This window comes from Gymnoscopelus microlampas (genome assembly GCF_963454915.1).
Source record: "Gymnoscopelus microlampas genome assembly, chromosome: 13".
Lineage (NCBI taxonomy): Eukaryota > Metazoa > Chordata > Actinopteri > Myctophiformes > Myctophidae > Gymnoscopelus > Gymnoscopelus microlampas.
In genome coordinates, this window is record NC_139950.1 from 33,282,855 (window position 1) to 33,308,603 (window position 25,749).

The 25,749-nt window shown below is 45.8% G+C and overlaps 2 protein-coding genes across 2 annotated transcripts in view; one reads left to right on the top strand and one right to left on the bottom strand.

The window, feature by feature from the left end:
• The window catches only part of LOC311058624 (ryanodine receptor 2-like), a gene marked incomplete at its 3' end in the record, with an annotated part of 134,165 nt that overhangs the window by 107,716 nt on the left and 700 nt on the right, over positions 1-25,749 (top strand). The window contains exons 91-103 of the mRNA XM_084076085.1: positions 76-220; positions 569-655; positions 1,359-1,541; positions 2,154-2,284; positions 2,788-2,830; positions 4,540-4,676; positions 6,574-6,634; positions 7,695-7,841; positions 8,006-8,140; positions 13,567-13,723; positions 21,369-21,433; positions 23,014-23,114; positions 23,987-24,038. Of these exons, the coding sequence (XP_083932211.1) occupies positions 76-220; positions 569-655; positions 1,359-1,541; positions 2,154-2,284; positions 2,788-2,830; positions 4,540-4,676; positions 6,574-6,634; positions 7,695-7,841; positions 8,006-8,140; positions 13,567-13,723; positions 21,369-21,433; positions 23,014-23,114; positions 23,987-24,038 (1,444 nt within the window). The remainder of the gene's footprint in view (positions 1-75; positions 221-568; positions 656-1,358; positions 1,542-2,153; positions 2,285-2,787; positions 2,831-4,539; positions 4,677-6,573; positions 6,635-7,694; positions 7,842-8,005; positions 8,141-13,566; positions 13,724-21,368; positions 21,434-23,013; positions 23,115-23,986; positions 24,039-25,749) is intronic.
• Positions 11,025-13,082, bottom strand: LOC311058879 (xenotropic and polytropic retrovirus receptor 1 homolog; the record flags this gene model as incomplete). Its single annotated transcript, XM_084076406.1, has 1 exon — positions 11,025-13,082. One exon carries the CDS (start codon positions 13,080-13,082, stop codon positions 11,025-11,027), a length of 2,058 nt encoding a protein of 685 aa, XP_083932532.1.

A 25,749-nucleotide genomic window follows, 5' to 3' on the forward strand; every position in this document is an offset into this window, starting at 1 on the left:
CGACTTCAATATCCGAATCACTGTCAGAACAAAATTATTTGAGTTCCCTTTTGTTTGCTTTTGCACCATTTTCAGTGAAGAGCCCTCAGATGAGAGGGATATGATGGAAGAGGTCAAGGCTACACAGACATACAGGAGATTCTCTATTAAAGTGGAGCAACCAGTGAGCCAGCCGTCTGCCGTTTGGGAGATGATGAGCACTCATCACAAGAGGCTGCTGGTAATGAATGAACACTATAAAGCCATATGGAGGTGTGCACATAGATGCACACACACACACATATTCAATATAATTGCGTAGACATGCAGAAACATACAGTAGATACATGTTTGTGTGCATAAATTCATCCAAATACTCACTCACACATGTGTGCACGGGCGCGCGTGCACACACACACACACACACACACACACACACACACACACACACACACACACACACACACACACACACACACACACACACACACACACACACACACACACAGAGAGAGAGTACAACATGACAACATGTTTATTTCCTTCCTGTGAAATTGATTGTTTTCTTTCTAATTGCCTTCTTCTGCAGAATTACTTTGCTAGGAACTTCTACAACATGCGGCTGCTGGATCTTTTTGTCGCCTTTGCAATTAACTTCATCCTCCTTTTTTACAAGGTGGGGAAGTTAATGTTTGTAATTACTTAGCTAATTATGTTCCCATGTGTGATCCATTTTTCTTTCTTCTGGGTCTCGTTTCCTATCATCAGTCGAGCAAATGGTGTCTCTTGTGTGTGCTTTAACAAATAACAATATTTGAGGGTTGAGACTTGTTAGAAGCAGTCTCTAGGTCTTGAACCTACAGTACAGTGTTTATGAATCACTCCACTTGGCAGGATGTGTGCCATAGGTACTGTAGTGTAGACCTCCATGAATAAATAAAGGTTAAGGAAATTAAATGAATAGAAATAATATTAAGAGGCCTACACCATTATTTGAAGTGTTTACCTTTACCTGTATGATGTTGTTGCCTGACATAATAGTAAGTGTACCATATCTGCTGCAAGACATATTTTTGTAATGCATCAAAATTTTATCGAGACAATTATCCAAAGTGGGTGGTCAAAGTGGATTCCAGGGACTCTCTGGGTTCCTTTAGGGGGGGTCTAAATTGACCCTTACAAGTCTGTAACTCTGACAGTATACAAATGGAAACAAATGGACCCGTTAGGGTCCATTTGGTTCCATTTGTATACTATCAGAGTTAAGGGGAGACCTTGACATGTTTGAGAACCACTGGTATAGATGCTATAAACCGCCATATCTTGACTAGAACGTTTCTACTCACTGAAGACCTTTCCATTACTGTCTTTCTCCCCAGGTGTCATCCTCGCCCAAACCACTTGAGGAAGAGGATGAAACTTTAGATCTGGACCCTGCCTTGGAAAACGTTTGTTTTGTCCTGGAGGAGAGCACAGGATACATGGAGCCATCTCTTCACTTCCTGGCCATAGCACATACCATCATCTCCTTCTGTTGTATTATTGGCTACTACTGCCTCAAGGTGCACCATCTTCAAATCGCCGCTGTCGGGTCGAGAACCTTGTATGTCCAAAACCGTTGCTTTTTGGAGAAAAAAAGAACCTGTGTTCCAATGGATCCGATGTAGTTATTATTAGTCTCAATACTTATATTGAGACTTATATTGAATACTTTTCATTTCTTAAATATTTATAAAACTCACAACCTGGCCTCTCTATTTTGGTGCACCAATGTATTGTATTGTTTTCTCAAATGTTTCCAAAACAGAGAAAATATTTTCTACGCTCTCTAGCTCACAATGCGACGCGTTGTGAGTTTGTAGATTATATTATATTCACTTGTATAAAATAATGAAAAAACTTAAGTTCGGTTTGAAAATATCATTATGAAGATACAAGGTTTCTGCCCGACAGTGACGAAATATGTCACTACAGTCTATCCACGTACTGTACACATACATTTTAATGTGCCGAGCCTTCGGGGCCCAGGGGTAAGGTATCTTAAGGACATACGGTATAAATGAGGTTTTCAGGGGTATGAAATAATCAGAAATTCTGTATGGGCTACAGTTACTTTTTAAAACCTCCCTTTCTGTCCAGAAAGTCGGTCTTAGCTCGGCGCATTTGATTGTCAGGTACCACTGGTGATTTTCAAGCGTGAGAAGGACGTGGCCCGGCGGCTGGAGTTTGATGGCTCGTATGTGACAGAGCAGCCGGCTGACGAGGACATCAAAGGACAGTGGGACCGACTGGTCATCAGCACGCCGTATGTTCAGTGCCACGCTGTCAAAAACTTCATGGATCTGTGTTTTGATTGATTGAATACTTTATTAACAAATTGTAAACCGTACAGCAAGTAGAATTATACAAGCAATGCTAAAAGGGTAGCATAAAAAGCCCTGAGGGCATGTTTCCATTGTGGTCCTATGTATTAATTTGATAATGAGGACATACAAGACAATACAAATCATCAATACAGGAGCAATAAAAGGTATATTTACAGTTTTATTTTACCGTTTCATTCAAAATTTGACAAAAAAAAAACGAAACAATCCCTCTGACGTTCATGCATAATACAACCTTGCTGGAGTGATGTTATTCTACATAATTGTGTTCATGTACTGTAGCAGGAAAAAAATGACTTTTTTCCCTTAGAGCAATGTTCCACTTTTTCCACCTTGTACGACCCCACCCTCCCACCCTTGCATTTCTAAATCACCGTTTATGCTAGAGAAATCATTTGTGATGGCCTTTTGTTTCTCTTTCCAGGTCATTTCCTAGTAATTACTGGGATAAATTTGTGAAGAGGAAGGTAAGGGCTTTTGCAGAGCCGCAGCCGTTATGCCTTCTGGCAAAAACATCAGATATTCTGTGCATGTGGATGAATTTAATTATATGCACATTATACTCAGTGAGGGACTATTAAGAAAGTAAGTAGAGTTTAATGAAGGATTTAACCCATTAAAACCGGGAAAGAATTTTAGATTTGAGCTAAAAAGCATTATTTTATACTTTGGCTATTAAAAATAGCAGATATACAAGCTCATAGTACCACGCTACGAGCCAAGTACCACGCTACGAGCTTGTAGATCTGCTAAGTTGAAAAAATTGTTTATGTAAATCTTTGAATATATGTATTCTTTTAAAGCGAACATTTTTCTTAAATCTTTGCTTCTGGGGGTCCCTGGAACTAAATATGTTGAGATGGGGGGGGGGGGGTCGACGGCCAAATACATGTTTTGGGGGTCCTTGACATGAAAAAGTTTGAGCACCACTGATATAGTAACATAAGGTTTTCAGCAAACTGTTGGGATTTAGAAGACATTTTTATAATGGGCCTCATGGTCTTAACGGGTTAATGACAGGTGCATTCGTTCCCTTCTCAGCTAATAAACCTGTTCTGCTGGCCCCAGAGACCTGGTGCAGGAATAAAGTCGGTAGGGATTTAAGTATTGCCATGATACATGGAAAGCTAAGCTTCAGTGCACTTATTGTCTCCTTTCCTCTGCCTCCCTTTTTCCTCTACCGTCTCATTACAGCCTCTACGGCGTCTGTTCGCTTTTCAGTCAGTCACTCAGCTGTCTTCACCACCATAAGAAGACGGTTTGAAAAAATTGTTGAATGTGTTGCCCGTTTTAAGTGACGATACTCTAGCCAATACATGTCGTTGTTTATTCACAGGTTCAGCCATATATCGTCAATGTCGGACAGGAACATTAAATCTCAATATTTCATCTTGGCAAAAGTAGCGAAATAGCCGATTTACTATCTGAAACATTCTGAACATTTCTGGATTTAAAATGAATAGTTATAATAATTTGGTGCTCAAAATAGGGAGGCCACTGAAAGTGGTTAAGTTTAACAAGAACTTGAGACTAAATAACTACTTTGGATCCATTGGATCACAGGTTTTATTTTCCATTTCCTCAAAAAGTACATAAAAGGTTTCTGCCCAACATGGATTTATCTCTGACTTTCACGTTAGCATTGCCTCCAAAATGTTGGTTAAACGTCATTGCATGGTTAACCCAGCAAGACCTGAGGCCGATTCTACAAATGTCTTCTAAATCCTAACAAACTGAACTGAAAACAAACTGAAAACAATGTCTAAACAAAGTTCACTGTGCGATCGGTCTCCAGCAAGTTTCATGTCTCTTTAAAGTTTTCATATGCTGTACTGACAGAATCTAATGGCTTCCTCAAAAATCAAACGAACCACGGTATGCTTTGGAAAATGTTTGTCAATACTGCCAAGCATAGCACGAATCGTAGTCGGTGCGTTTAAAGGGATAGTTTACCCCGAAAATGACTTTTTTCTATTTATTAGTCACCCAATGGAGACTTGAATTCATGGATATGTTTTTGTTTTTGGAAGAGTCTCCGTTGTGTTTCCTACCGGAACCGCTGCCTACCGGTCCGCTGGTTATTAAAATTATTGGCTTCAAGTCTCCATGGGGTGACTAATCAATAGAAAAAAAGTAAATGTCTTTTAAAAGGTATCCTCCTATCCCTCCCCGTCAGGTGATGGATAAGTATGGAGAAATCTACGGTCGCGAGAGGATCAGTGCCCTGTTGGGCCTTGACCAGGCTGCTCTGGACTTCAGCTCCCAGACACGGGAGAGGAGGAGGCCAAAGAAAGACGGCACCTGGAGCACCCTGTGAGTAGATAAATGCGTGGAGGACGCGTGTACCTCACAATTGTTGCCAATTCAAATGTAATTATTGGGCAACATGTGTCTGATGGACTCCTTTGTCATCAGTTCTGTATTGTGTTTGGCTACAAGTGGGAATCTACAGCACAGCGGGTGGGAGCTGTCATTTGAGATCAGTCTGACGCCAGGCTATGAGGCTCCTTTGTAATTTTCCGCTCATTTCCCCACAGAAAGAAAAAAAACAAGCCGAGACTGCAATCACATAATGAGCTCTAAACACCACTGGCTGCTTTCATGTAATGCTCATGTTTTGTATTCCGCTCTTTCCATCACTCTCTTCAATCTTAGCCATTGGACAATTTTAGCAGCATCAGTCATACAGGTGATCCAGTACAGTGCTGTCCAACAGATGGCTGGTGACAGGGCGTGCTAGGGGTCTTGGCACGCACAGTAATCACACACAGATTATTTGCATACATGCACAGTATGCAAATAAAATAAAAGTATGTGTTAATTTGTGTCAATGTTAATTTCATTTCTGTTAACACTACGAATATTTTGCTGTGTGTGTACATAATGGTCACTGAAAACCTGTCCAAAACATTATAAGATGGAGATACAAGGTTTCGATTCTGTACGGCAACTTGCCTGTCAGTGCAGATTGGGATAAAATTCAAACCAAGAAATCCATTAGTTTGTTTTCCCTCGTTACTTTTCACTGTCGAGGAGAATGGAATACCTATATGAGGCTCCGTGCTGAGTGATCGTTATCAAGATGGCTGACCGTATTGATGCCCAGCTTCTGTCTGTCTGGCCGCTTGTCAATGACAGTAAAAAAAACACTTTGGAGGATGCACAGGCATTCCATGCACACACTCTGTCATTGTCTCTGGCCAGTGCACTGGTAGTGTGTGCATGCGTGTTGTAACGGTTTCCACTGAATTTATTATTTGTATTAGTAGAGATGCCAGGTAGACCCTGTCTACCAGAGAAAAAATATTCCTCCTTTTTTGTATTATGAGCTCTTTTTTAACCACTAGTGAAAACCGCAAGGACTTACATATAAAATATAAACCCTTGTTATTGAGAATAAAACCCGAAGCACTTTTGTCAGTTGCACTTATTTTAGTAAAGGAGATTATATTCAACCAGCAGAACACAGCTCAGTTCATCAAATGCATTTTTTTTAAAATAAACAAAAACAAAGATATAATTCACCGATCAATCAATAGGTTTCAACCCAAAACAATTATTTCATTTCAACCAAGAAATCACAGCACTTGCAGCGCACAATACAATTCAAGATCATTACAGATAATGCCAAGTCCCCAAAAGGTTCTGTACCGCAGGCTTAATAGTCCGTGCCTGTTCCAAGGATGCAATCCGATCCTTGGAATAGATTTACGCAGCACGTAAGATGCAGCACAACGTTAATGTGAATCCACTTCACAGAGTACAGTAGATCGGCAGCTTTTTAGATTCCCAAAACAATAAACAAATAATAAAATGTACTTTCCAAAACAAGAGTTAGGCCACAGTAGATGAGCTCAAATGTACGTAAACAAATTAAATACCAGAAAACCAGGCAGCGGAGGTGATCTGGAACGGGTCCATGCGTGGCAGTCACAACAAACACAACGGCATTTAAAAGACGAGGTGACAACGGGGTGATTGACTCGCGGACCATTCCAGGCCGTCACAGTGTGTTTATGTCTGTTATTTTGATAAGAGCGAGGCCAGAAGACAGAAGGTCCTGGAACATGATGTCCTGTCTCCTCTGAGAAGGCACAGGACCTCTTGAAGGGAATCCATGTTAATTACATGTTAATTACATGCGAATTACGTGTACATTGACCTGAGTTCTTACCACAATGTATCCATCTCAAAATGACATCTCTTTCAGATTTAACTCTGTCGATGTCAAGTACCAAGTCTGGAAGCTAGGAGTTGTCTTCACTGATAATGTGAGTTGAGGAACCACCGTGGGGGAGTGTGTGTGTGTGTGTGTGTTTGTGTGTGTGTGTGTGTGTGTGTGTGTGCGTGTGCGTGTGCAGGGCAATATTGTTAGGATTTATTCCTCTGTCTCTTTGCATAATGCCATCTTGTTTCTAACAGGCCAAGATAAGAGTTATTTCCTGCAATTCACGTTCACTGGCAATATAACGTGAACTAGCAATATGTGCAGTGCATATCTAATGTTCTGTTTGAATAGACCCATGTTAGGATAAGGAGTGTGAATTGAATTCATATGATTGCATGTGTCAGAGTTATGGTGGTAATATCCTGTGATGTTGTATTGTCCAGAACACACATTTGTATCTGTCTGTTAATCTATATTTTGCCATGTGTTTTCCTGTACGTGCGTGTGTGCGTGCGTGTGTGTGTGTGTGTGTGTGTGTGTGTGCGCGTGCGCGTTTTTGTGCGTCCGTGGGTGTGTGGATTTGTTTGTGAGAGTTGCATTGAGAACATTTTACCCTGGTATTGGGTTAACTGAATGGTTGACAATGTCAATACAATTATTTGAAATTGACAGCACACTGGATTGGACGCTATTGCTAGTGCTTTCATCTTTATTGTAGTTTTGACATTGTTGCAATTTGGTTGCAGTCAAACAACATAACTAATTAAAGACTTTAAAAATTACAATTCACAAGTGTGTGTTGTTGCTGTCAGGCAAAAAAATGTCCTAAGCTGTTACCTTTCAGGAAATGTTGAAAAGAGTGGTCATAAGCCTTTGTTAATACTTTTCATTGGGCATGTTATTATAGATTTTCCAAAATGTTCTTTTTCTACAAGTGCAAAAATCGCAGGCTATATTTTTTTATAACAAATATGAAATATGGAGATACAAGGTTTCTGCCCAACAGCAACTATATTTACAATAGTGATCAGGAGAATCAATAAGAGTTGCTGAATCAAAAGTCAGCATAGATTGCAAAATACTGAGCTTGATTTTCCTTTGTCCCATTCCATCAGCATTGGTTTAAAACATGTGCACGTGTCTGTGTGCGCTTCTTTTTGTAGTCCTTCTTGTACCTGGCCTGGTATATAGCCATGTCAGTACTGGGTCACTACAACAACTTCTTCTTTGCTGCCCACCTGCTGGACATCGCCATGGGCTTCAAGACCATCAAGACCATCCTCTCTTCCGTCACCCACAACGGCAAACAGGTGTGTGTTTCCATGTCTGTCTCTCGGATAAGAACACAGTTTGGAAACTGTTTGTTTTTCACTGGTTCCTCTCATTTGAAGATGTTTACTGAGGTGTGTGTGTGTGTGTGTGTGTGTGTGTGTGTGTGTGTGTGTGTGTGTGTGTGTGTGTGCGCGTGTGTCAGTTGGCGCTAACGGTGGGCCTGCTGGCGGTAGTGGTGTACCTCTACACCGTTGTGGCCTTCAACTTCTTCAGGAAGTTTTACAACAAGAGCGAGGATGGGGAGACGCTGGACATGAAGTGCGATGACATGCTCACTGTGAGTTCACCAAGCAGGCTCTCACTGATCTCTCACACTTGTCTCTCTGTGTCTCTGTCTTTTTCATCTTTGTCCATCTCTCTCTCCTTTCATTTTCACTTTTGTCTCTCTCTCCCTTTTCTTCTCCCAAAAGATGAAGGCTCACGTGCGCTTGCAGGTTCTACCTCAGGTGTCTTGTATGATTCTGACAGTGATCCCTTTAGTTGAAGTGTAAATGGCCTCTGTGCTATATGTACTGTAGAATGATGGACATCTGAATGAAGAGCACCTTCTTGGGCCTGTGTCTGGATTCTTTGTTTGGCCATGGATAAATTCACTCTGGTATGGTACTCCACCTGCTCTATTCTAATGCCTACTCCGCTGTCACTCACGCAAGCAGCCGTGTGGGGAGCGATAGCATGTGAATCACCCCCTGCTATTATCAGGGCCTGGGAATGTTCCATTAAATTCCACACGCCACAGTGGTCAACATGTTGTCATTGTTTTACGGCAGACATTTAGACACTAAATATGTAGCAGTGTGAATTTGTATTGATGTTTCCCTTACACATAACAGCGCCAGAGCATTTCCGGTATGGTACAAAATGGCAATAACTTGAATCCAGAGATAACCTGTGCATGACTCATTCCCAGCTACTTGCAGCCTTGCTGAACAGCTTGTCAAACTGTATGAAAATAGAGCCCGTTTCAGTTGTTTTTATCTCTGCCAGGCAGGAGGAGATTTTGCGATCGCCTGTGTCTGTTTGTCTAAGTTGCAAAATGCAAGGCTGATCGGCACACAATATTTCTTGTGAATGCTGCCAGCAGGCTAAGGACCTCCATTCCTGAATGTTTTTTTCATGTCATTTTTATGAATTAATTATCGCAAAGCAATTGTCCATCCACATCCCAAAAGGTGATGTGCTGTTCCTCTGGTGTATGAGATCTACACTACTAGCCAATTGACTGACTGAAATGGCAATTGTCAAACTTGCATCGTAGTTAATATTCTATGTATGTAAAAAAAATCTTAGACCCACCAATATTGTTAGTGTAGTTGGTTAAGTTTATAAATATTGCTATGTCCAGTCCTCATTTGTGAGCCATTGCGAGTTAAAAGCAAGCAGCGCTCATTATATTTGCTACGTATAAAGATAGAACAGCTGACACAGCTTTTCATTGCGAGTGCATGTCAATGTAAAAAAGTTTCATGCACAACACGGGTAAGTGAACACTAGGCAGACGTAGTGGAAATTATGAAATACGGAGAGACAAGGTTTCTGCTCAACAGCGACAATTAAATTCTTATTACATGGAGCCATGAAATATGGTTGTTGAGCACAAGCTGAAACATTGCCATCAAATTAAAACAATAGAAGATATCAATAATCAAATATGCACAATGCACACAATTACATTACATGCTTTGTACAGGTATGTCATGTTATTTTAACCAATGTCAACAATACCACAACACAACCTGATGAAACCAGCAATAAGTTCCAAATTGTGTGGATCATTAGACAAAAAACTGTAGAGACTCACCACAGCCTGACAAAAACTGGAGAGACAGCTGGAGACTAAAGTGTTTTGATATGTATAAAAAGCATCTCCCCAGTCAGAATTGATCATATCTTTATTACTCATATGAAATGATTGATTCATTCTTTGTTTTATTATAATTTATTGACTTAGCCTATTCTATGGTTGTATTACTACTACTACTACTACTATTATTAGTATTATTGACTGCCTAGTGCCTATAATAGACAGTCTTGGTTGGAAAATCGTTGAGATCATGTGCCTGAAAGGTTTGCCCATCAATGACTTAAAATAACACCAATGTTTTATTTAAAAATCTGAAAATAAACAGAATACAATTAAATAAAACATTTAGGTATACAAATATAAAAAATGTAGGAGTACTAATGAGTTGGGAATACAGTTCAAATGAATTAATAGCACTTAATAACATACCAAAGGTAGTAGTCTGGTACATTTGAGTAAACTTTAAATTATACAGTAGATACTGCATATTTCTTGTTGGTGGTGGACAGACCAATTTTCATAATCAATATGTGTCACATACATTTACACATAACAAGTCTAATTAGCCTTGTAGCCTGCAATAAATCACACACAAATGTTGAGTTTGGACCTGAGATTTTATTCATAAAATATAACCAGAATAGAATGAATGGAATAAAGAAATAATAGTAGAGGAATACATTTGATGGATTATGGATAATGGATAATTTAAAGCATGAATCAAGCATGATGCATATTAATAAGCACAGGAAGACTAAATGATAATAAATAATTGCAGACTTTTAGACAAATCCCTCATTGTCCCTTGTAAACACAAAGTAACACATTAAATGACTCTATCCAGTGTTGCATTACTCTAAATTCTAATCTGCCGAAAATGAGTCGAAACCAAAGATTGTCTGTTAGATGATATCCATGTTAAACCATTAGAGACATCAGTGCCAGGGGGACATTTTCAAAAGGACAATCGGGAGAAAGGCTGCTCTAGTCTGGCACATGAACAACACTGACTGTCCTGGGATAAATCAACCACAGACTTGAAGTTTAAAGAACTACATTCTTGCCTAAAAAAATGTGAAGATACATTCTGTGACACCACAGCAGTAATTTGGAAACATAACTGACAGTGTTGTTGTGAGTTCTCTCTTCCGCCATTACTCCAACTGGAGAAGCCAGCATCCCAGCCAGAAGCCAGCAAAATCTGCTGCCGAGCCAATCACATGAAGCTATGGGAAAATGGCCCGGAACAGAAATGGGTATACCACCATCTGGAAACCTGACCTACAGTTACATGTATGCATAGAGCCTATTTCCTATGAAATAAATTCTTGACCCAGGCGTGGTGAGTGGCCTGATTTCAGGAGTCATCATCAGTGTCATCGATCACAATCTTGGTGTCATGAGTCTTTGATGCTAGTAGGTTCATGCTGTAGCTCATTTTCCAGCACTTTTTGCTCTTCTTGCCGTGACGGTTCTTGATGCCGTCTTCTTGGTCCATCATCTGCTCCAACAGCGTCAGGTTGTCTGCGTTAAGTGGAGCTACACTGATATCTCTCACAGCCCTGAACTCACCACAGTTATTCAGATGTTCGTTCTCCAGACGAAAGAAGTTCCACACAAAACGCCTGAAGACCTCCATTGGGGCCAGCACAGTAACCAGAATGTCAGACAGACCATTGTAACCAAACACTGTGGTTAGAGACAAAGTCATAATCCAGGAGAACCGCAGCAAGATGTCCTCCACTATGGCACTGTAGTAATACGCCTTATGTGGGTAAACAATCTCTTCTCTGAGAAAGGTATGCTCTCCAGCATTTCGGTCAAACAGGCCCCAATCCATCTTCAGGTCCCAGATGAGTGTGTAACAGGAACTGACAGCTGAGCAGACGATTAACGATACGAAGAACATCTGGGTGTCTGGATGCTTTTCAGCTTTGTGCTTATTGTAAAGGGCTGCGAAGGTGACAACCAAGAAGGTTGTGGAGTATTTCCCAGCGTTAACAAGGTGAGGGAACGCTCGTTTGGTGTCACTGTAACGGCGCAGACACTGGACGAAGCGGAACCACGCAGGAAGACACTGGATCACTGCGCGTACACCACACGGGTACAGATGGCAACCAATTTTACTTTCGCTGCTAATGAGTCCATCAAGTTTGTGCCACTCCAGCTCAAAGCTGTAGAAGTAGATCATGTACTCCAGATCCATCAGGACCACAACCAGAGAGTTCAGCTGGTCAGCGAGCCAGAAGTCTGCAAATGTCACTGCATGGAATGGAGCCGTCACCACGCGGAACAGCAGTTTGAGGAGCCAGAAGCGTGACTTGTAGTAGCAGGTCTTGAAGGGGTTGATGAGGAACAGGAAGAATAAGCTGTACAGAACTAGAGGGTTGGCCTGCATAGGTACAAGGATGCTGTCACTGAATAGACAGGACAACAGGCTGACGCACCACAACACGCCCAACAGACTGGCAATCTCAAACAGATGTTGATGGGATAGGTTATTCCTGGGGTTGAGCTCAAATATGAGTACATGATTAACACCTGCCTGTCTCCACCCGTAGGTGTTGATGCCTAGCAGGAAGAGGAACTCTATTAACAGGAATCCTCCTCTATAGATCCTCACCAGAGGCCAAACGTCATCACTACGAATCACAACAGCTCCTTTGATAACCACCATGACCATTAGGGCAAAGAACACCCCACAGTAGAGCCCCACTCTGAAGGTGGTCCATGCAGGAGCAGGCTGTGCAAGGGGGGGCACCCTCAGTCTATTCATTGCCCTCTGTCTGTCCCCTCCCTCCAGTTCCGTTATTACCAACGATTCAGTCTCAGAGATCAGTTGTGTGATTTTCTTGCAGGTATAAAAGGGTGCCACTTCAACTAGGGCCACCCTCCAGTCTGCCCCTCTGGAATTCTGCGAGATCTTATCACGTTTCTTCAGGATCTTACGAAACCCTGTGAAATTCAGGTTCTGATAGTTCTGCAGTAGTATCAAGCTGAGGTAGAACTCTGAGAAGGCAAGCTGAAGGTCCTTGATGTTTCTGTGTTTACACCTCTCCTGTTGGGACAGGGTAAACACGGTCTTTATCTTCCTCAGGCCCCGGTGGGTGGAGCTCTCTCTCTGGGCATCCAACGAGGAGTGTAGTTCATTCTGTAATGCGGAAAAACGACGCTGGGCCTCCGCCAGCTTTTCAGAATAGAAAGTGTTGATCTTTTCCAGCTCCTTTTCGCATATCTGGAAGAACCTTTCCTCAGACTTAGCATAGTACCTCTTAACTGTATCCTCATCTGTAACTTCGATAGATGGGGCCTGATCCTGAGCAGAATACACCATTTCCTTTAATGCCTCATACTGGATGTATTGTTTCCTCCATTCTGGAGTGATGTGTGCGGAGAGATGCTCTGTGAACTTCATCCTGACAGATTACAGAAAGCCCACATCCCATATTCTTTTAACTTTCAGAAATCAACTACTGTATATAAAGTTGTGTTGGACGCCACATGTCTGACGTCACTTGCACATATATAGAGATCCCTGTTAGTTAGGCAATGGCTTCTATTGTGTATGACATCAAAGCATGACCAGCGCAGTAACCTGGCTGGCCAAAGCTGCATACCGAAACCTGAGCACATTTTGCAACGCATCGAGGTTGTCAGTTCATTCAGTACATTGGCCAAATTTGGAGTCATATGTCATAAACATGTCACTGGCCACATGAAGTCCGAGATCCACACTGGAGCGCTCCATTCCCATGAGGATCCCTAGATCCACATGATTCGATTTTTTTGCTTCTAGAGTTATATACCTCTATAGTAAATGTTATGTAGTAGTTATTTTGTTTTGGACTGAAATGCACCTAAATACAGAATAGAATCAAATTGATTGTTCTGTGTTACAGTGCTACATGTTCCACATGTACGTGGGCGTGCGGGCGGGTGGAGGCATTGGTGACGAGATCGAGGACCCCGCCGGCGACGAGTTTGAAGTGGTGCGCATCATCTTTGACATTACCTTCTTCTTCTTTGTCATTGTCATCCTCTTGGCCATCATCCAGGGTGAGGCACGGACACACACACACACACACACACACACACACACACACACACACACACACACACACACAGACAGGCTGGTTCTTTGTCGTTTTGTCGTGAGACACTCCCTATGGGAAACAGCGCCATCTGGCGATGTAACAGAGCTACACAATACGCTCCCGGGGCCCATTCATTGGGCTAGAGGGTATGTCACGTGACCGGCCATCCCCTCCCCTCAGCGGGAGGGTATAAAAGGCCCCGGTAGTGACGTCAACTTCCTCTTTCAGTTCCTCTGTTCGCAGATGTTAACGGCTACACGCTTATCAAACAAAAACTGAAATCATCACTATCCACTTACTCTACTCTTCAGGACCTAAAACTTCAGAAGCCAGCTTTAGCCCAAAGCGGAGACTAGGTTAAGTTCCCCACGGGCCTTCTCGATTATCCAAAACTACTTTCTACGTTCCTTTCTCTATCTCGTGGCCTACCGGCGTTAGCCTTAGCTGTTTTTTGTTAGCCTAGCCGCTAGCTGCTTAAGCTTAGCTCTTAGGCTACCCCCCCACAGCGCTAACCCCCCTTACCGCTTAGCTAACTCCCCGTGTAGAGCTGTTAGCCTAGCCCCTTGTGCGAGCCGGCGTTAGCCCTTAGCCTAGCCTAGCCGCTAGCTGTACTAGCTCAGCCCTTGGCTACCCCCATAGTGCTAACTCCCTTTTCCAGCTTAAAGCTAACTCCCCGAATAGAGCGGTTAGCCTAGCTTTGTCGCTCCCCCTTTTCCACGATGGCTGCTCCGTTTAAGATACCCAGAGCCACCCCGTACCACCTGGGCCCTCTGCCGGCTAGACAGTGCGGCCTACCCGACTGCTCTGCCAGTATCGACGGAGACGATACACACGCTATATGCGTAGCATGCCTCGGCGTCGCACACGCCTTCTACGCGCTCTCCGACCCCGAGTCTTTCTGCGAAGCATGCGCCCGGTTCTCGGCGAGACTGCTTCGACACAGATATGGCCAGGCTACTGCCTGTGCTACTAGTTTAGGAGACACCGACGGCTCTCGCTCGGTTCCCCCGAAACCCTCCCGCATCCCAATACCGTTCTCTGCTGCGGCTAGCGGGGGAGCTCCCCGCTCGCAGCGCTCGGAGGGGACCGCGGCCCCGACCAGACCAGGCCCTTTAGCGGGCAGTGCTAGCCTAGCACAGGGCCAGGGCGATTATACAGCGGCTGCCACTGTCCTCGTAGCTGGACCTCAGCTTACTCAGAATCAGGCTAGCCCCCCCCTTCCCCTCCTCACCCTTGCCGTTACACCGCCTCTACCCAGCGGCCTTCTCCAGCTGGAGGACGGAGAGCAGTCCATGGATGAGGACTTCTCCGCCGCCGACGACGAGTACGAAGGTGACGACTTCGAGGAGGAGGACGGGACCGAACTCGACGAGGAGGAACTCTCATGTGCACAGCAGTCCTCCGACGTCGTCATGATGAGCCCGGTGAGAGGACACGAGGGACGGGCCGCGTCCTCCGGCACTTCCACCCCTCAGCCCCCTGTTCCAACGAGCTCTGCAGCCCTGCCTGATGGGGCCCCACCGCGCCCTAAGCTCTCTGTGTCTACCACCTTCGAGAAAGCAGTGGGCAGGTGTGGCCAGACGCTCCAGGCGGAGGAGCCCCAAGCCTCCTCCGCTACTCCAGCACTCTTCCCAGGCATGGCTGCCCAGGAGCCTCGCCGCCCCCGCTTCAGAAAGCTCCCAGTGGCCGGCGGCTTCAGAGAGGCTCTCCACTCTTCCTGGGAGACCCACTCCAGCCCCCAAAAGCTGCCCTTCGACATCGGCGTGGCGGGAGCGGAGGGACTGGGCCTCGACCTTCCCCCCATGGATTCTGTCCTTGCCACCAGCATCTCAACAAGCAGCAAGAACCGGGTCTCCCTCGCATCCAAGCCCACCTTCATCCAGAAGGAAGACAAGGACGCATCCACGGCCACGGCGAAGAATTATCACGCCTCTGCCCAGGTGGCTAAGTGTCTCAACGCCAGCACGTTCCTGCAGGGCTCCCTCAGCGCGATGATCAAGGGCATGCTGCCGGCGCTGGGCGAGGACGCCGAGGAGATGGAACTGCTGATACAGCTCATCATTCAGCTGAACCAGCACGCCACCAACTGGACCGGGCGGTCCATGGCCCTCGCCGCTCTGCAGGAGCGAACCAGATGGCTGGACATCGTCCATTTCCCAGGTGAGCAGGGCCAAGAGGCCAGGAAACAACTGCTGGCTCTCACCCTGGTCCCTGAGAACCTTTTCAAGGAGGGGATCAAGTATCTAAAAACCTCCACAGACGAGAGGAAAGCGACTCTGGAGGCAGCATCTGACGTCTTCGAGCCGCGCGCCTCCACCTCCTCCAGCACGAGCAGCCGAGGAGGACGACCTGCTAACAGGGGAGGGCGCTCCTCCTCTCGCCAGTCCAGACCGAGACGCACACACGATGCACCCGCATCGGGCAGCTCCAGGAACAGCTCCAGGGAAAGGGTCCACGACACGGCCGGTCCTCGGCCCCGTCCCTCTCGCCCCACTTCTGCCACTTCTGCCACTCGGGCCCCTCGTCGCGGTCCCTCCCGCCCTCGTCGCGGGAAGGAGTTTTGACATTTGCCCCTTTGTTCCTCCCGTGGCGAGGCAGACACTAGAGGACACACAGCACTGCCAGCCGCTCCACCCAGGGCTGCTCGGTCAGCCTGGACTTTCGCGGACCCCCCCGTTACCGTTGGGGAAGAGACAGGGACCTTGTTTATTTCTAGAGGACAGAGTCATGGACCATTCCTCCACAGCCAAACAGAGCAAAATGTCGCACATTTCTGTCAGGTCTGTAAAAGAGAAATACCCTGTAATTGTGGCAATAAATGCGCTGAAAAGTACAAAACCTTGTCTTATTCCACCTCTGCCTGTGTACCAACGAGAACGAGGACCGTCCACGTGGCGGCCCCCCGTTCTCGGAGGTCTCCCTATGAGCCCACAGCATTCGAGAAACCCGGCTCGCGGTTTCCCGAATGCGTGTGGGACAGAAACACTGCATGTACTGACTCCATTGAAGGTAATGTTAAATCCAGTTGTAAAATCAATTGTAAAAGCAGTTCCACCCCTGTCCGCCAGAGGGCGCCTTTGCACCTTGGTACAGGGGTCACGCCCGTTTTTACAGCCGATTCCGCCATCTTGGAGAGGGCGCCAAAACGCTTCTGCGTCGCGGGGCCCTCCCAAGATGGCCGAACGGAAGGTAAACAAGTTACACACTTCCGTTTCCGACCGGAGACGGACGTCGAGCGTCCCCCACCGGATGTTGAAGTCGGGGAGGTACCGCGTGCTGTCTCACGTGACCTCCCCGGATCCAACTGTTTCCGTTTCCGACCGGAGACGGACAAGGGGATTCTCCGACCGGATACCAATGTTGGGGAGGCACCGCGTGCGGGGTCACGTGACTTTCCCGAATCCTTCTGTCAATCAGGTAACACCCGTACTGCCTCTATCGAGCGTCACATGCTTGGCAACGCCAGAGCGTGCGAGCACGTCACTGGTCTCCATGGCAACGGGCAGACAGCCGGTGGAGCGAGCAGTTTCATTCATTCGCCTCAATCCACTAGCTCGCTGTCTAGCGAAATGGAAAGATTGCGACCCGTCTCATTGGGTGCTTCGCACCATACAGAAGGGTTACAAATTACAGTTCAGCACAAAACCCCCGATGTCAGACAAAGTGATTTTCTCCAGCGCGACAGGCGCTGCGGCGGCCACGTTAAGAGAGGAGGTTCTCTCTCTCCTAAACAAGGGCGCCATAAGAGAGTTGTCCCCAGATCAGAAACGCCTGGGTTTTTACTCGAAATATTTTCTGGTCAAGAAAAAGGGGGGGGGTGTACGTCCCATATTGGACCTGAGAGGTCTAAACAGATTCCTAACGAAATTCAAGTTTCGCATGCTGACGAACGAGACGCTTTTACGCACGGTGCGCGAGGGCGACTGGTGGACCAGCATAGACTTGAAGGATGCGTATTTTCACATTCCCATCTACCCACCACACAGAAAATTTCTGCGCTTCGGGTTCGAGGGGCGAGTATACGAGTACACGGTTCTCCCGTTCGGGATGTCCCTGAGCCCCCGTGTTTTCGTGAAGTGCACCCAGGCGGCTATAGCCCCCCTGAGGAGACAGGGAATACGCATGTCGACGTACATCGACGATTGGCTCCTGGCGGGAGACTCCAGCCAGGAGGTGGCGCGTCACACGGAGATGACCATCTCACATCTGACGTCACTGGGTTTCAACGTGAATTTTCAGAAAAGCGTGTTGGTCCCATGCCAACAAACCTCTTTCATAGGGATTGCTTTGGACTCGAACACGATGGTGGCACGCCTATCCAAGGAGAGGATAGACAGTTTCCTAGCCTGTGTGAGGTCTTTTCAAGTAGGAAAGAAAGTCACGTACAGGCTGTGTTTGCAGGCGGCGGGTCTCATGGCCTCGGCCATACACTTAATCCGCCTGGGCAGACTGTTCATGAGACCTTTTCAGCGGTGGGTGCGGGACCTCCGCATTCCACCTACCATGGGGTCTCGACATGTTCTAGTGTCTCCACGTTGCATGGAGGCACTCGAACCCTGGTCACAAGCACCTTTTCTGTCAGAAGGTGTCAGACTAGGTGCGGTACTCTCGAGGAGAGTGGTCACGACAGACGCCAGTTTGACCGGCTGGGGCGCAGTCCACGAGGGTCGCGCAGCCAGGGGAGTGTGGGGCCCCGATCTACGGTTGGCCCACATAAACTACCTGGAGCTGAGGGCGGTGTTTCTCGCACTGAAACAGTTCGAGGCGCACATCAGCGGTTGCCATGTCTTGGTGAGGACGGACAATACCACGACCATGGCCTACATCAACAAACAGGGAGGCTTAGGCTCCCGTGTGTTGGACGACCTGGCCCGAGAACTGACGATGTGGTGCGACTCCCGCCTACTATCGGTCCGGGCGGTCCACGTCCCGGGCCTCCTGAACGGCGGAGCGGACCTACTGTCCAGGGGCAAACTTTATTATTCGGAGTGGTCACTCAACCCGAAAACAGTGCGCCAGATCTGGTCCAGGTTCGGTCGACCCCAGGTCGACTTGTTTGCCTCAGCAGGGAACGCGAAGTGCTCTCGCTTTTTCTCGATGAAGGCAACGGATCTCTCGTTGGGGCTGGACGCGATGGCTCACAGGTGGCCGAGGGAACTGCTATATGCATTCCCGCCGCTGGAGCTGATCCGCCCAACGTTGGAGAGAGTCAGGCTCCAGGGCCTGACTGTACTGCTGGTTGCTCCGGGTTGGGGCGTGTGGAGGTCGGAGATAACTCCTCTGCTCTACGCCAAACCCTGGTCCCTCCCTCCGATAACGGACCTGCTGACGCAGGTGGGGACCGAGATCAACCACCCCAGCCCCCGGGACCTAGACCTGTGGGTCTGGCCCGTGAGAGGGCCAATCTAGATGCTTGTGGCCTGCCCCCTGATGTGATAGCTACTATTCAGGGGGCTAGGGCCGGATCCACTCAGGCTGCTTATGACGTAAAATGGAATATTTTTGTGTCATGGTGCCAGGAACAGTCGCCGGCGGTGGTGGCTTTTCGGGCGCCAGTTCGTAGCATTCTGATTTTCCTGCAGAGCAGGTTGAATCAGGGCTTGACTTTCTCGACGGTCAAGGTCTACTTAGGGGCCATCTCCGCTTGCCACGACGGGTTCGATGGCGGTACGGTTGGCAAGCATCACCTGGTGCGACGGTTCATGGGCGGTGCCAGACGGGCCAGGCCGACCAACAGGCCTCTGTTTCCGGCCTGGGATCTGGCAGCAGTGCTTAATGCACTCTGCCTTCCTCCCTTTGAACCCCTTGAGACTGTGAGCCTCGAGGTGTTGAGTTTGAAAACTATCCTCTTGGTGGCCCTGACTACGGCCAAGAGGGTCAGTGACCTGCAGGCACTCTCGGTGAGTTCGGAGTGCTTGAGGTTCTCTGGGGATGGCAGACGGGTTCTGCTGAAACCAAACTTGGCGTTTGTTACCAAGACCGGGGTGGTTGCACCGGCCCCGGTCGAGTTGGTTGCTTTTCACCCACCTCCTTTCGCTTCGGCGGAGGAGGAACGGTTGCACTGTCTCTGTCCAGTGAGGGCGTTGAAACTCTACTGTCAGAAGACGGCGCCTAGTAGGAAGTCAACACAGTTGTTTGTCTCCTACGGCCGGGGTAACCAGCGGAAGGCGGTTGCCAAGCCAACGCTGTCCAGATGGATCGTTGCGGCCATAAGGCTCGCCTATACTAGTAGTGGGGCCCCAGTACCGGTTGGACTGAGGGCACACTCGACTAGGGGAGTGGCTACCTCCTGGGCCCTCTCTAGAGGGGCTTCGGTCCAGGAGATTTGCGCGGCTGCTAATTGGTCGTCTACTTCGACTTTTGCAGCTTTCTACAGCCTGGACGTGGCGGCCTCCTCAGTGGCGCACGCAGTCCTGGGTGTGGCAGCCTCATCTACTTGAGGTGCCTTTCTCCTCCTGATGTGATCCCGTGGGGCTAACGATCTGTTGAGTCTCTGGGAGCAGGGGGGCCCTGTTCCCTTATTAATTGGTTGGTAGGTGACGGACCTTGTCCTCTATTAGCTGAATAAGGCAGACTTCGGTCTGTCAGGGTCTCTTTTATCTCATCCCTTGTGCCGTGTCCAGGTCCGGTGGACCTGGACGTCCCTGTGACAGGGGCCCGCCATGTGTGGGTCCCTGAGTCAGTAGGGGCCCGTGCGGTTTTTCCTGGGGATACATTTTATTGAACGCTTCCGGGGGGTTTATAGATCCCATAGGGAGTGTCTCACGACAAAACGACAAAGAACTAGAGGTTACGTAGGTAACCCCGGTTCTTTTAGTTTAGGAGTGAGACACTCCCCAAACACCCCTTTGTTTCGCCACTGCGAACAGAGGACCTGTGTGAAAGAGGAAGTTGACGTCACTACCGGGGCCTTTTATACCCTCCCGCTGAGGGGAGGGGATGGCCGGTCACGTGACATACCCTCTAGCCCAATGAATGGGCCCCGGGAGCGTATTGTGTAGCTCTGTTACATCGCCAGATGGCGCTGTTTCCCATAGGGAGTGTCTCACTCCTAAACTAAAAGAACCGGGGTTACCTACGTAACCTCTAGTTCTGTCGCACAAGTGCAGCTCAACCAGGATTAATGAGCTCAGACTCAGGTGTCACACAGGTCTTTTACTCACAGACACACACATAAATTAAATCTTTTGTCTTTTACTCACAGACACACACGCACACGCGCACACACACACACACACACACACACACACACACACACACACACACACACACACACACACACACACACACACACACACACACACACACACACACTCTCACTCATGTAGTACCTACAGTACTGTATACCTCTTGCTGTTCAGAATGAGGTTGATGAATTTTTCATGTGGAATTGGGTGAAGAAAAAAAAGTCAAGTAACTTATCTGTTTATCCCCTGGAGTAGCATACTCCAGCCAATAGCTGTCAATCCAACACGAGCACGTTCCCAGGCATGTGCACGCGCACACACACACACACACACACACACACACACACACACACACACACACACACACACACACACACACAAACACTCTCACTCATGTAGTACCTACTGTATACCTCACAGGTTTGATAATTGATGCCTTTGGGGAGCTTCGTGACCAGCAGGAGCAGGTGAAAGAAGACATGGAGGTGAGGGAGGAAACTTTCTCTATCTAATTCTTAATTTATGCTTAGTTCCGGTACGCAACTAAGCATGAACTCAGCATGCGTTCAAATCATGAACGCAGCATGAGATTTCCGTGAAATTGTGCACGCACATTCCCACTAGGCTGAGGAAGAAATGCCATCCTTTTCACATTGGCCTGTTAGCGCCACCAGCAGGTCTAATTTAGCAAAACACATTTTTTGAACAAAATGCCTCAAATCATGAATGCAGTGTCCGATTGCCGTGAAAGGCATAAGAAGAAATGGCACCCTTTTCACATTGGCCTATTATAGCGCCACCAGGAGGCCATAATAACCTACCTGACCTGGCGGAGACCTGTGCTCCTCTGAGCACTTTTTCTAGTTAAGTGTGAATTCCTTCACATAATTCCTTGTCATAACATAGGGAACACTGGTCATTGCTGGGTCTCAGAGGCATTGAAACATTACTGATTTAGCAATGATTTAACTTGAGGTCAGTAGCTTCAGTACTGTAGCTTAAGGTCATAGTCTAATTAAAAGAGATTTTAAATTGATGACTGTACTTAAGTTTAAGGTCATGGTCTAATTAAAGAGATTTTGAATCGATGCCAGATTAAGTGGATTGTGGGAGTGTGTTATAGGAGCTGGTGTCACAGATACGATCATTGACTGAGAAGTAGGAGTGTAGCTACATAGTAAAATCCTCAATATCAATTGATCCACTTGCAAGTCAGAGTTGGTGCAATTGTAACCGAATGGACCCTTTTGAGTCCATATGGTTACATTTGTACACACTGTTTTATTTTACGATGGCCAGTACTAAGTACTAAGTAGTGTGATAATTACAGCATTTTTAGAGGGAGAAAAAGTCCTTAGTTTACTAGGTAAGCTAATGGAAAAAGTTGGCAATGGAAAAATGAAAAAAATTAAACAAAAAAAAACAAAACAGTAGTGCTCTCTCTCTTAGTTTTCTCACGTACCCACAAATGCATGCAGACTCTTTCAGAAAGTAACATCACAATGGGAGTCTAATTACGGCTTCAGCTAGATGTTGTGTTTATCATCTTATTTGGAAATCAACAATTACTCAAATTTGCATGTGTCCTCGGCAGGAATGTTTTCTAATTGTCAGTTGATGTTATCACCACCAGTGTAAATTCTTCCTAATTTGGTATTAAATTAAAACCCGAATACGGTATGAAACTTTGGTGGGCACATGCCAAGAACTAATGTGTTGATGGCAAAAATAATAATTTGAGTGAAGACTTTTAGGTTATATTTAATCATAGCAACAGGCAACGACTACGAACCAAAGAAAACTGTGTACTTCTCAACAAGTAGGTGAGATGAAGACAAGCTACCGGGGCTGCAGGTGTCAAAATATCACTTCAGATTCAAAACAAAAGATTCACACATTCATGTAAGGAGACTAATAAGAATTACATTTTATTTTTAGATTTTACTTTGTAACGTAGACACAGTGTTTGCAACTTTTGCTAAATGATTTTAACAAAATGTTGAAAAATGTTGACACCAGGGACACCAGGTCAATGTGGTTAACGTGGCCTCTTTCCTCTTTGCAGACCAAGTGTTTTATTTGTGGAATAGGCAATGAGTACTTTGACACGGTGCCCCATGGGTTCGAGACCCACACTCTGCAGGAGCATAACCTGGCCAATTATCTGTGAGTACCATCCTCCTCGCTCATTTTCAACTGTCACTATGGCGTTGCCACAGTGGGTCTTGTCGCGAATATACCACAGTCTCAACCAGGCCGTGTTACAATACAATATTTATTAATGCTAAGCCTGACCTGATGAACCTCCATTCATTGCTGCAGTATGCCTGTCATAACAGGCTGAATGTAATTACACTAACATTATTTCATAATGGTGAAGCATAGTGACAAATATTATTGCTCGTTTTGACCACGGTGCAGGTTGTCGTGTACTGTCATTTCGCAGATATCTTGATAGGGCTGCTTAACTATTGTTACTATAATGACTAGGATTGCTCTTCAGTTGAATAAAAATATAGCTTGTAAATAATTAATATCAGTCTGTGGCAGGTGTTCGCCTCAGTTTTTGAGCAGTTAGAGCAGTTATTCAATTCCCGGTGGTCCCAGTATGTTTTATTTTATCTTTAAATGCTCTCTTTTTAACAACAGCTGTACTGTTTCCTTATACAGTATAGTTTAAGTTAATTTCAAATATAATATCATTTAATGATTAGGTTAGGAACTGCAGAAAGGAAATAGATGCAAAGTCAGTGACATTGAACCTTGTTGTGGTCTGTCAGTCCATTTTGTTTAGATTTTATTTATATAACGCTTTAGAAATGTATTTTAAAAATGTAGTAGTCTATGAACCATCTACAAAGTCTACAGTGCAGCTGTTACCAGAAAATACAGCTTGTTCCACTGAGATCATTTTTTAACATAATTAATTTCTAATGGGATTTTCAACGTGTCTTTCATCCCCCACAGTTCTGTACCAAAACACATTACTTATGTGAATTTGTAGTCTCTCATGTGCTCTCTCGTGTGCTGTCTGACAGGTTCTTTGTGATGTACCTCATAAACAAAGATGAAACGGAACACACCGGACAGGTATGGCTGTTGTTTTTTGTGATTCATACACGAAAAAGCACCCAACACAAACATTTTTTTTTGTTTTCTTTACGGATCAGAGCCAAATCCTTTAAAATGGTACTAAACACATAGCATAATCCCATTTCAGTAGAAAGGCCAGAAAATAACTAATTCATGCCGTTAAGCCACCACACAATAAAATCTTGTGCGCTCTCAAAGTTAAATGAACAAATACTGTATTGTAATTTGTAAGATCAAATTGGTGCTCTATCTTTATTCAAAATGCTGGAAAATTACAACATTTCATTGAACTTTGTGGAATGCTTTCAGAACATACTATGTAATGTGGGTGGGGCTTCTAAATTCGAAAAGACTTAACTGATACCGCAAGGTATTGAAAAAAACTGACAATGCACTTTAAAGGTCATTGAAAGGTGCTTGGTGATTTTAATTTCATTTACCTGTTCAGGCCCTGTATAGCGCTAATAAAATGTGAAGTTACCTCTCGTACATTATAGCATTCTTCTAAGCGTTCTATCCTAATGTATCCTGTGCACATTGCCTGTAAGTTGGTTATGACCGCTGTGACATGCCCATATTCATTATGTTTCTGTTAGTTGAGTGTACGTAGTGTACCGATGATACCTGTAATTACTCATACCTGAAATTAAACATTTCGGTGTCTCTTAGCAGTGATTGCAAAACTAAACCTAACAATTTAAAATAGTGCTGTGCATATCTACTTGTGACCTCTTAAGTTGTCGTTGGGGTATTTGCTATGGGACATTTTTCACAGAACGTAGAATTTGTCCTCTGTATTGACCCATAGACGCCTTAACAGACGACGTCACACTGATACGAAACAGTATGCGCGCGCAGGTCGGCAGCAAAAAAAAACACCGCTCATAAGATGCGATGTAAAAGTGCTCACAGTCTCACGTGTAAAAATGCATCCCATCAAACTTTCAGATGCCGTTTTTCTCCCAGTGTGGAGGAAGAATGCTTAGGATTTTTACTGTGATCTCTCGCTCTTGAAATATATAATCCTTGGTTTCTGTTGTGCGTAAACAATAATAATAATTCAAAGCAGTTGTCCTCAAAACTCCACCTCCAGTGGCTGTCATAAGAACGGAGGGAGCGCTCTATGATCATGGCACCAGAACCTGCTTGGCTCGCGCAGCTGCAGCCCGTCAAGACTAATTTATGCTCCATCCCGCGAAGGTGTGGCGCGCAGAGAACGGCCGAGAATAGCAGATCTCCAAGCTCACAGCGGTCGCATCCGTGACGCGGTTGTGAGCTTGTATGTGAGCTGTTCTCGGTGCGCAATACCGTTGCACAATGAAGTATATATGTGTCGCCAGCGCGCACCTCACTAGCCTACACACAGAGGAGGTTGAATGAACTGAAACAAGCTCACCCCAAAACAGCAGGTTTGGGGATCTGTTGGGAATTGATTACATGAAACAGTCACCTGTGCGTCCAGTCTCAATGTTTGTAAACAAATAATTGGTCTATTCTAACAATTATGAGCAGTGGTTGCCATTAACATTGCACCCAGAGAGTAGTTAAGTGTCTGACACAGGCTGGGCGTTAACCGGTGACTTTTCGTTTCCCTGCCGGCCTCTCTACCCACTCAGCTATGGCTGCCTGGCTAATACTGTTTGTATAAGTAGTAGATGATAGAGATGTAATAAAACAAGCATAGAGCGGCAGCGGATGGGAACGAAAG